Raw genomic sequence first — 12,514 nt, 5'->3', positions numbered from 1 at the left:
GACAGATTTTTGTTACTTAAAATCAAAACCCAGTTACTAAAAAGGTATTCATGTCAATAATTTGGGCCAGTGTGTAAACGAGGTTGTAATATGTAGCATATACACGCTACCATCATTTAAGTGTTTTAACTGTTGCCCCACTGAAAGCTTCCTTAACATATGTAAATACTGATTCTCATTATTTTTGTCTGGACCATAGCATGGGACTGAAGGGTGAAATGTCAATGTCACACTAGCTGCAAACGTAATTGTGCAGTTACTCATTTTTAAAATATTTATGCTAGATGCCAATATGCATTTCCTAACTAGATGAGACTAAATTTAAAGATCCACAGCTGCTCCTCTGCTCCTTTCACTGAAGGTTGACAGTGCCATCTTCTGTCTTCTAGATGTACAGCACTAGGGTATAGTATGCAAAATAACACATGGGGGGAGATAACAGGGTGTTTAAGTGGTATCCCAGTTTTAACTCAGGCATATAAATGGTCAATACATTCTGTCAGAGATGCTGATGCGGCTACTCTAGAGTAACGACTCCTCACAGCATAGTCCTTTTAGGCTTTTATTAAGTGCTGATTGTTTACAGTGCTCGGAGCGATCTATATACATGTTGTCAGTCAGGTGTCAGTACCTCCGAATGGAGGTTGGCGCGTTTTCCTCCAGCAAAGAAGCTTGGGAAGACCCAACCTCTTCCCACGACGTTTCTTGCGCAATTCCGGGGTCGGCGGGATCAGCCTTCCCCCCTTGCTCCCCCCTTCCTGTCCCACCTTGGGCATGGGCTCCGCTACCTTGCCTGAGCCTCGGACACCACTTCCTGAGTCTCCGCTGGAGGCGGAACTCTCCCTGCTTTCCCCAGCGCTTGGCGATGAGCTGGTACTTAAGATGGGAGGGACCTCCCGGTATCCCCTGTCCCTCACACATTCCCTTCCACATGTGATCTTGTAATAGCATCCAAACTGGCCATCGAGGTAGCTAACAGAATACAATCCCACCTGTAGAATTTATGGACACTATAAGGGAGGTGGTAGTGAACCTGTGACCCTAAAGATGTTGCTACCAGAACTCCCACCAGCCCTGATGTTTGGCCACACTGGCTAGGGCTGATGGGAACTGGAGTCCAATTGAACAGCTGAACCAGTTTCCCCTTCCTACAACAGAGCTTTAGATCAATCTAATGTTATTACCCGGCTACTTAAGGAAAATATTTCTTTCTCACAGTAAAGACAACTGAAAGTTGAGAGAGATTAAAATGTGGCATACATTTTTATTTAGCAACAGCTGATTATAGTACAAACCATCACTTATTTGGCTGCCTAAAGGACAATATGAGATGCCTTTGTGTGTGAAAATCTTAAAACTGCACAAATCCCATTGAAATACAGTGAAATTTCCCTCCATTTCAGTGGGATTTGTGCTAAAGATACTGAGGGTATCTTTAGCACAAGAGACTTGCTTGTCCTTCCTTTGTCCTTCCTTTTCACTGAATATCCTGTGGAAACTTTCTGTATATTTCTCCCGGGTTCCTTCCCTAGGTCAAGCAATCATCATCTTTGTTCTGTTTATTATATGACTGGTAATAATGAAAGAAGAGAAAGAAGAGAAAGGTAGCCACAACAAAATTAACAGTACGAGCTACTGAGAGATTCCAAAGAAATACAGAATCAGTTGACCATCTGCATAAATTGTGGTGTCAACACATGCATGTTATTTACAGGTTATACATACTCAATTCTTTAGAAGAATCGCTTTGCAGTGCAAACTGCATCACTGAATGATTTGCATGAAGTCAAAGTCTTCCATATGCAGGTATGTTCAGTGGTGACCTTTTTACCATTGATCCCTTGGTATCCGCCTTAGTATGCTTTAAAACTCAGCATTCCGATCCTATGCATATGTACTCAGAAATAAGTCCTACAATGCTCAAGGGAACTCCTATTAAACATGCATAACCTTTGATTGCTTTGAAACTCCAAAGCAGATAGGTTTTAGAAGTGAGTAAATGTAGAATAGAAAAAGAAACTCTTGCTCACCATTGAAAAATGAATTGGTGGCACAGAAAAACAAGCAACCCCGAAACAGTTGCTCAGACTCTTCACCGTCATGTGAAACCAAAGAAATACTGTCATGGCAGCAGAAATGCATATGCTATTAGCAGGATCTCTCTAAACTTCCACTGCCATTGGAGGGATGGGAAAACGCACCTTACTTTTGAGGGGTGGGAAAACGCACAACACACTTCCCCTGTCTCCTGCAAGCAGTACAATTAATCTCTTTTCTTATTAGAAATAAACAGTAGGACCAGAACAAAACACATGAAACACAGGTTTTCATCCAAAATATACAGCTCATTAGAAGAGCAGGAAAAGGGCTTGGTAGCAGAGTACTCTCTCAATACACAAATATGAGTTTGTAATTGCTTTAAGACAGGAGTGCCTGGCGTGCTATGGTCCATGGGGTCACGAAGAGTCGGACACGACTAAACAACAACAACAATTGTTTTAAGTTAAACATATTTGAAGTAGACTACTAAGTAGTAAATTACTGACATCATATACAGGAATCACATGAATTTACCTATTCTGGCAATGTAATCAATATTAATTCCCAGGATTATTATTATTTTAATGGGAGGTAACTTTTATCAAGAATATGGTACTGTGCAATCCATTTCAATGATTACTCGCTATTAAAAATGACTTAAGAACCAACTCCATCAAAACTGTTAGAAAGCAACCCACTGTGAAACACCACTGGACCACACTTATTATGCAACTCTTTGACTTGGATCCAAAGGTATCTTGCACAAATGGAAATGGGACTTCTGCATGCACATTGGAAGCCCTGTCCATTTTTTCCCCAATTCCTTTGTTCCACTGAATTTTGAGGGACCCTCAGTCCTCGAGAGCTGCTTTTGGCGGAATGTAGGGGGAGGAGCGAAGAAAGCCCCAATTTGCAAACAGAGTTCCACTTTGCCTCCAAACTTTTGTTAAATTGCTTTTCCAAGATCTATGAAACGATCATTGTGTTGTACTTAATGATGTCTGTGAGAGTGGAACAGACTTTTGCTCACACAACAGGACTTCACATTCCCCTTCTCCTCATTGCAGCCCCCCTAGCATCCTCAGTTTGCTCCAGAGGGTGAGATTTTGGAGGTATGTTTGGGTAGGACAGTGAAATCTTGCTCCATGAGCAGTATGCAACACTCAGTGCTGCCCTTAGTTTAATTTAGAAGGCATCTGCCTAGTTCGCATACCAAATTAAACCATACTTTATATGTTCTTATTTCACCCATGAAATCACCCACCACTTCTGACTAAGCTACACCAACCGTAAGTGGAAGCCAAGGTTTCTTCTGCGTTTACCACTCATGGTTTGGAAAGAATCAAATCACAAGCAGAGGGTCACATGTTCCAACATGCCCAACCCAGGCTTGTTTCCTCCTCTGTGTGCCACAGACAGAAGCCAGGGAGAGCTCATTTATGCAAAACCAGTTTATTTTAAACTACGGTTTAATGTTGCACGTGAACCAGACCAAACAGTGTTTCTCATGTATTTCTTATTTAAAGACAGACAACATGCAACTGATTAAAAGAGTAATACCATCCACTGAGATCCAAAAACTTACCAAGCATCAGTGATCAATGTGCTTTGTCCTATGACTCTGATGAAACAAGGCCCTTGTATAACAAAGACTATGTTAAAACAAAGTTCTTGGTAGCTGTTCAAGCTTATGAATGAGTCTTGATTTTTCCTAAACCCACTAAACTTTCTTGGAATGCTGTATGCTTCAAAAGAATTACTGGTGATTTGCGGGCTTATTCTCCAATGTCAGGTAACTCCAGTCCAGAACCGGTTTCAGGGCACATTTGAAATAGACACAATGAAAACATTAGCAAAGGTTTGACATTAGCTCCCTGCTCTTGCCCATCCACAGCTACAGAAATTTTAGTCGGACATCCAAATAGATCTGTATCTAGCAAGTAGATAAATCTTCAGTGTCAATGACCAAGGCATTACATGGTCTCCAGAACAAGGTCTGTTTCAAGTCCACAAAATTACGGAGATCCCACTTAAGTGCCTTCTGGTGCTGCTTCAGATTCAGGATGCAAATTCTCGGGGAACTCCAACTTTTCACATATGTTCTCCTTGACAGATAAATACTGAGCAACCTCATTAGGATCCGTGAACAGGGGTGGAGGAACATGCTTAAAACCAAAAGAGAAAGAATTATACATTGCCCAGCCAAAGAGAAAACATATCCATACAGAGTTAAAAGGGAGACTGTTAATCTTGAATTAGAATGAGTTATTCATATTGTTTATAAAACTTTTACACATATTAACACTACAAAATTTCTGCTTCAAAGTGAGTCTCCCTCCCATAAATAGGCAGCTTGAGAAACATGTCCAAGTAGTGAAAACATGCATTACCCTGGAGACTAAAGCTCAGTAAAAAACAAAAATTAATAATAAAAAGGTCTTACTACACGAAATAATTTTTAAATTTCATTTGCCTGGTAATAAAACCTTGTAGATACTCATGAAAGGTAGCATCTGCCAGTGCCCTATCAAAAAGTAATTTGCATGAAGAAGTTAACAACACTGACAAGAGAAAGACGCTCTTGCTTAAAATGTTAATACCTTTAAGCTTGATATTTTGCTTTCCCTCGAGGTGTATTCCCGTAACATGTAGTGTTTATCAGCCTAGTAGGAAAGAAAACAGCTGAAATGTAATTGCATAAAATAATGTAAGATTCTACAGACAGACATGTTGGAGGGACTGGTCACGGGGAAGAGGTTAATTCCAGTCATGGGCACAAATCACCCCACATATGAGATAAGCCAACTGGTGCCGTGTCAGCCAAACCAGTTGCTATGTAATTTGCAGTATTTTTTTGGGGGGGGGAGAACAAGATAGTCGTTTCCCCCCCCCAAAAAAAGGACTGCACATTTTGCTTCATATCACAGGATTTACAAATGCTAGGAACTTACTCGTACTCTTTTTAAAAAAAGAAAGCTGGGAAACCAGAGATTATGGTTACTCCAGGGCAACTGCCCCCACCCCCAAATTCCCTTGCATAAATCTACTAATGGTGCGCAGTTCTAGGGGGACAAGAATTGTGCAGAGAAGTCTGTACTTAGTCTTCTTAAGACTCCAGGAACCTACTCAAACTATTTGGACAATTACTAATAGGAAGCCATCTTCCTGCACCTTTCACGATAATGCTAAGGAGCTATAAATATATATAACTTTTGTAATGGCTTTGGCTAGACTAGGGGTCGGCAAACTAAGGTCCGCAGGCTGGATCAGGCCCAATTGCCTTCAGGATCTGGCCCGTAGACTGTCCGTGGATCAGGGTGGGGATTCTGTTCGTTTGGGCTGCACCATATTTTTCCCCTGCGCCATTCCATTCCCCCCCCTCACACAAACTGCGGCAGCTGCGCCACCTCCCTCCCTCCTCCTGGCTTCTCCCTGCCCTGCCTAGAGGAGGAAGGAGGCTGGACTGAGCTGGCTGAGCGCCATTTTAAGCAGCCCCTCTCTGGAGCCAGCCCTTTCGCGTTGCTCATCTTCCCTCTGCCACCGCCACCGCCCTGGTGCTCCTGTGGGCCAGAGTGGAGTGGATGAGCTCGCTCTGCCTACCCACGAGAAGCAGCAGCGGTGGTGGCGGCGGCGGCGGCAAGTAGCCCCAGGGAAGGTAAGTGCAGAGGGTGGGGGTGGGGAGGCCTACTTGCCCCCCTCGCCTATTCTTCCAGATTCCCCCCCCCCCGTGCCGCTTCTCAAGCTCGCCACAAGGTCTGAGGGACAGTGGACTGGCCCGTGGATAAAAGGTTTGGCCGACCCCTGGGTTAGACAATATAAATAATAATAATAAACATACAAATTACAACATATGACATTCATTTCTAAATATTAACCATTTTATGGTCTTTAGAACAAAATAAGCATATTAGTATTTCCTTACCTCATGATAAATCCTTGTATCATTCATTCTGATAAGCACACCATCAACTCGCAGGAAAAATCTCAAGAGCACAAAGAAGCTTGAAGGCATTACCCTCTGTGAAAAACAGGAAAAATAATTTACACACATCTACAATATTTTGCTCTTACAGACCTAATAAAAACTTCAGTGTGTAGCTCTTTTTCCACTGTTCAACTAAAATACTTTCTTGTGGATATTTATCCTCTAAAAATGCAAAAATTATGCAAGAGTAAAGCTTAACTAAGATGTCTGGCCTGTACTCCGTTTTAAAACAAAGTCTTTCCAAAAAAATGCTTACCAATCACAAATGTTAACTTTGGTGTTACAGAATATAAATTGTTACAAAGTAATTATTACCAGAAACTCAGATTTAAATCTTCAGACGGCATCTCAGATTGCACAAAAATAATAAAGTGCCAACTACAAGTTAGTATCAAGTTAATATCAGTACAGAACTCCAATTGAATCTGAATAGCCTTTACAAGATAATCATCTTGTCCTTTTAATGGAACCTCATAAGCTAGATCCTTCTTGTCTCAAAGTCTTAAGCAAAGCAAAAGTTGGGGTGGAAACTGCATCCACTCCATCATTACTGGTTATTTTTTATTATATTGCTTAATGTCAAAATAGGCTTTTAAGCAATTTACAAGTACTGTACACAAACCAATATAATACTGAGCTTCTGTTGGCCTTGGGGCGGGGAATTGCTGGCATCTTAAAGGAATATCTTTATCACAGAGAAAGAAATGTAAGTTTGGGCACTACACTTCTTCATTTTTTCCTTCAGTCAAACTCTAAAGACATTTCCTACTGTAAGATATAACATGTACAAAGTGACCGAACTCACTATTTTTACACTCAGGCTTGAAACTCCATGATCATGAAGTTCATCTTCAAACAGCAGTATTTCCTCAAAGAACATAATCTGTTCCCTGGCTTTTAGTTTCTCTGTATCTATATGTTCTGTTGTGGGAGAAACCTGGAGGAGGCAAAATAATTTAAAAGTTATGTTTTTTTATAAGAGTGCTCTTCAGACATTGTTAACTGCTTAGTACTACAAAGTAAAGGGACCCCTGAGCATTAGGTCCAGTCGTGACCGACTCTGGGGTTGTGGCGCTCATCTCGCGTTATTGGCCAAGGGAGCCAGTGTACAGCTTCCAGGTCATGTGGCCAGCATGACTAAGCCGCTTCTGGCGAACCAGAGCAGCAGTTTACCTTCCCGCGTGGAGTGGTACCTATTTATCTACTTGCACTTTGACGTGCTTTCGAACTGCTACAGTAGGTTGGAAGGAGCTGGGACTGAGCAATGGGAGCTCACCCCGTCGCAAGGATTCGAACCGCCGACCTTCTGATGAGCAAGCCCTAGGCTCTGGGAACAGATTTAAGAACATACCTTTAACTTTAACGTATCACCTAGAAGAGTTCCTTTGTAATCTGTTGTATAGGTCCAGTCATATGGTTTAACAATTTCCTTTGTGTGCTCAGGCTCAGACCTCAAGGGAAAAGATACACATCTATGTAGCATGTCAGTTTCAGAACGAAAGGATCTCTACAGATAGATGCAGTTTTTTATAGAGGCTATGGTAATGTCACCTGTATATTTGCAAATTCCTAGAGATGTTGAAGATTGACACAACATTATCAGCTGTACAATATCAGTTTTGTTTATTCTAGATCAGAAATCATATAATTTTGCTCAAGTTTTTTGCTCAAAGTTGTTGGCTAGCGCATCTGTATTAGCAAGCCGAAATGTCAGAAACCTATCTCATCATAACTAAAATTGTGGGCTCAAGAAGTAATAAGCATATGAGACACTGTTAGTGGGTGGTTCCCTTACATCACAATCTCAAAAAACATGACTCGAGGGAAAGAGAAAATGTACAATAATATGATATTTATGTTAAGGGGGAAAGTGACATGCATTAAGCATTTATCCAGATTACATCTCAAGTGGGTCACATAAAAAGTAAAAAAATCTAAGCTATTGCTCCAAAGTAGCTGAACGTATTGTCATATTAGATTAGATTAATCTTATATCTTATTACCTGCTTTCTTGCCACTCCTCTGCACAGGCAACTTTAACCATGCCTTGAGTGTTATTTACACATCTTAAAGCATCGGTTGCATTGAACTCTATCCCAAAGAGAGATTCATGCTGAATTCTTAAGACATTGTCTCCAAACATCATTTCTGGAACACAAGGGATGTGTAGTTCTTCAGCAATTCTGCATGGAAACAAAAAAGTTATGTCACTTTGGAACAATTTCACACTAACTACATAATTTAAAACAGAGGCATAATTTGTTCTGAAGAATATTACAACATGCCACATCTAATTCCAAATACAGTAACATTGAATCAGCTGTGCTTATTTAAAATGAAATTAGCACTGGAGAGTCTAACGTTCCCCAAACATGTATGTTCCTTTCATTTTTGGTCTGTCTCATAAGTCCCCAGATAGACCACAAGAGGTTAATTCACTGGAAGTCGCAATTTACCACAATACCTTCAGAGCACATGGGCACAACAAATGCTTGTCGGGTCATTTCCACATTAGCATTTAACAAGAGGATTTGCCACAAATGTAGCAGCAGGCGAAGCGGCCCTTAGAAAGCAAGAAAGTAAACTACAAACATATCACTTATAAATAACTAGTGAAGTGTATATGATCTGATTGATCAGAGGACTTAGTCGTCTGGCAGAAACCTTATAACTTGATTACTTAAAACAGCATGCCAGTTCAGAAACCTTAAAAGCATCCCCCCCCCACCTGCAAAGCATTTACTTTCTGCACATTTGGGATCAGGGGGGATTTTTAGGAAAATGGAAAAGGCTTGTCGGTCGGGGGTGGTCACTTTACGTTTCAGCCGCCCAGGAGGATTTCCGGGCTTGTTTTCATTGAAACTCATCAATAAAAGCCGCCGGCCATCCGAATTGGCCCGCTGCAACCTGAAGGGCTTGGCCAACACAGAAGCGGAGGCTCTGGCGACAGTGTTCCCTAGCATCCCCGCCTCCCGCCTCGCACCTCTCGGACTCCGACGACTTGATGATGTGGGTCCGAGCGGCCGTCAGCTTCCACGGCCCGAAAGTGAAATCTCTCCGGCTGCTTTTGAATACGGGCATCATGATGGCGGCGATGGAAGCAGCATAGATAGGCAGAAGCGGGAGAGAGAGCGACTTCCTGAGACCCTTCCAGGAGGAAAACCCCCAAAAAGGAGCCGTCGGAGGAATTGGTAGCGGGGTCTATTGTTGTTTTCCCCCCTCCCCCAAACAGCCGCCTCCGGAAACAGAAAGAACCCTGTTTCCGCTTCCGGGTTCATCACATGTGTGTTGCAAAGAAGCTGCGGTCTTTCGCTAGCAACATTTCCGGTTCTTGGTTGAAGTTGCTGTCGTCTCCCATGTGCGGGGCAAATGCTTATGAATCAGGGTGGAAACTCAAGCCGGGAGGTCCTTTGTCGATGAGGCTCTTGAAATAGTTGCGCCCCCTTTTCCGCAAATCCCATACAAAGGGCAAAAGAGACTAAACAAGGATGAGAGCCTTGTTTGTTTTCTTCGCAGGGGTTACACCGGGTTGGTGGGTGAGTTTCTGCCCTCTCCAAAGCCTCAGAGGAAGCAGAAATTAAACAGAAAGTGACATGCTTAAAGTCATAACCGTTCATTTTCTACCTGCTATATCGTTTTGAAATAGCCCGGGAGTGTAACTCATACCGGTAGTTGCAGTGTTTTCGACAGGATCGTTGGGTCTAACCAAAAGATGCACAGGGTTTTGTTTTTTTAAAAAAAAAGTGGTAGACGGGGCTCCCGTGCCTTTAAAGGCTATATTGCAGGCACAATTTCAATTGGTGCAGTCCTCCCCATAATGGAGACGTGGGAGTTGCATCTGTTGAGTCTCTGCTTTTTATGCAGTTTGTATCCACAGGAGGACCTGACTCCCTCAAGGATATTTAAAGGCACCTTGTCTGAATTTTTAGTTATCATTTAAAAACAAACAAACAAACCTCTAGCTCTTGCAAGATATAAATGCAGTCAGGATGATACCCAACTGAGCACTAAGAACTAAATTTGCTCTCACTGTTCAGTAGTCTGGCCAATGAATGCACTGACTAGGTCCTTATTTTTACATTGTATAAATCCTGTTGTTGTTGGCATCTATCTGTCTAAGAGTCGGGAGACAGTGGAAGAGTGCGCCTTCGCTGGTAAAGTCAAACAGTTGCAGTGTCACAGTGCCTCCTGTGGCTGTAGAGACTGATACAGGAGAGATATGTTTTGTTGCAAGTGGGGCAGATGAAGGTGTCTGGTTTTGCTGGCAATAAGTGCACCATTGTGTTGCTTCTCTTCACGCTCCTCCCAGCAGTTATTCTTCCTCTGGTCACTGCTGTAGATACACAACCGGACTGTCTGTCTCTAGGCACTGTGGTTGTCTGCAGGGGATTCACACACAGCATGGTTAATGTTGCCACCGTTCATGTCACATTTGCAGGCACCTTTGTAACACACAGCTGATCTGTTAACAGGCCTAGTGCCTGAAGTCAGCTCCCTGAGGAAGCACATCCTTGGGGATCCTGCCATCTTCCATTCTGTGGATGTGACCAAGCCAGCATAGACGTCACTGGGAGGACAAGCTTCTTGGCAAGGCAGCTATGGCATTGGTTCGCCTCTCCAAAAGGCTGTGGGAGAATGTGATGCTAACAACCAAGATCAAGGTCAACCAGGCTTGCATGTTAACCATGCTGCTTTATGGAAGTGAGTTGTGGACGACTTATAAACCAGTGTTTAATGACTTGGCATATGTCAATTTCTTATATTCCCCTGGGGATGGAGGGAGGCAGCAGCTTCTGCTCTTCCTTCTTCCATTCTCGCTCCAGCACACTGGACTTCCCTTCCCTTAGAACAAGGAGCAGGAACTGTTGTCCAGGCTAAGTAAGGGATGGCCAGTTGGAGGTGCCCTGCCCAGGTTGTGTCAAAATCCTCCAGTGGACACTCCACCCTCATATTCTATATCCCTCTGTTCCCTAAGAGTTCTGTGTCAAACATTCATCAAAAATCTGTTATCTTTTCATTTTCTGGCCAAGCACATACTTTCCCAATTAACAGTATCTATTTACTTTCTAATAAATCGTTTAATCTAAATAGGGAATGAAGTGGTGTTTTAAATTCTGCCAGTTGGATAGAGCTACTTGGGTAGAGAAGAGCAAGGAAAGACACCGAAACGCTTACTTCATCATAACTCTTCATTTATTAACAAAACCAATCAAACTTTACATACACGAAATGTAACTTTTCTGAGTCTTCTAACACTTGGCAGCAGTTTAACTACATTTAAGAAACACCCACCCACAGAGTTTTCTGTTCCAACACCCAGTGAGCAAAAGGATTTTTCTTTTGGCTAGAAAGCATGTTTATCATACTCTTCCACATTTCAGAGATGGAATTAGGGCTGCTCTTGAGTGTTTGCAGTAGTCCTATTCTTACAGCAAAGACTGGCTGAGTCCAGATACATATTTATAAATGTAACACAGGACTCTTCTCCATTTACTGTACATCATAAGTTTTCTTTTTTAAAACAATTTAAGAATGTTTAATCTCACAAATAATATGGTTCTTATTGCAGAATAGCTGAAACTCATTTTTACATGTTGCTGTTACTCAGCTATACAAAAGTAACCCATATGTACTCAGAAGCTGCCATTGTAAAATAGGTAAAGGAAGAGATTTTGCCCAGTGAGCTTCATGCCCGAGCCGAGATTTGCAGCCAGATCTTCCTAGTCCTAGCCAGACACATCCATACCAGACATTTAAAGCATATTTACACCGCTGCCATGGCTTCCCGTAAAGTATCCTGCCTGGGAACTGTAGTTTGTTAATGGCACTGGGAATTGTGAAGAATAAATTACAGTTCCCAGGATTCTTTGGGGGAAGCCAGTGTTGCCACTATTCCACACTGGCTCTCAGCTTAATTCATTCTGGATCAATCAGAAGAATTTAGCCCAGGTGTGGGCAACTTGATTCCCTCAGGAGTCATCTTCCAGGGCTGCATTCCAGAGGTGGGCAGGCCTGGAACCAAAACTGGGTGGAACAACTTCTTTTCTTCCACTGGCTTCTCCTTTCCTCTCTTTGCCACCATTCTGAAAGGACTCCAAGGGCTGCAGGAAATTAAGCAGAGGGCCGCAGGTTCCTTAACTCTGCTTTAGTTTGATGGACTAGGACGCAAACTGTTGGAAAAACCTGCTGAATTCTGTAACTTTATTGAAGGTGCTTTGTTTCATTGAACGAAAGCCCTCTTTGCAAAGTTAGCTTTGTGTGCTGTTCTGATATTGCCCTAAAATACTGCGGATTCCATCCCTTTCCCGCAAATACTCATTTCTCTTCCTATCTCTCTCTGTGTTGAGTTTTGAGTCTGGTGCACAGCAAAATGGAAGGGGAGAGAGAAAGTTTATGGAGTGTGAAAGACAGGAATCCTGAGGGTGGAGGGGAGAACAGCTATATAATATAAACTGTTTAATACTGGCGGTGAACCAGAGTACTGCTTAG

General features: G+C 42.4%; 1 protein-coding gene across 1 annotated transcript; it reads right to left on the bottom strand.

The window, feature by feature from the left end:
- Positions 1-733: 733 nt before the first annotated feature.
- TIPRL (TOR signaling pathway regulator) lies at positions 734-9,282 on the bottom strand. The gene is made up of 7 exons (XM_035116470.2): positions 9,009-9,282; positions 8,029-8,208; positions 7,377-7,476; positions 6,831-6,962; positions 5,963-6,058; positions 4,641-4,703; positions 734-4,205 (listed from the first exon to the last, which is right to left on the bottom strand). The coding sequence occupies exons 1-7, from the start codon at positions 9,107-9,109 to the stop codon at positions 4,071-4,073; spliced, it is 807 nt and encodes a 268-aa protein (XP_034972361.1). The 5' UTR covers positions 9,110-9,282; the 3' UTR covers positions 734-4,070.
- Positions 9,283-12,514: the final 3,232 nt, after the last annotated feature.

The sequence above is a fragment of the Zootoca vivipara genome, chromosome 4 (genome assembly GCF_963506605.1).
Source record: "Zootoca vivipara chromosome 4, rZooViv1.1, whole genome shotgun sequence".
Taxonomy (NCBI): Eukaryota; Metazoa; Chordata; class Lepidosauria; order Squamata; family Lacertidae; genus Zootoca; species Zootoca vivipara.
This window is presented reverse-complemented; position numbering and strand designations above follow the sequence as displayed.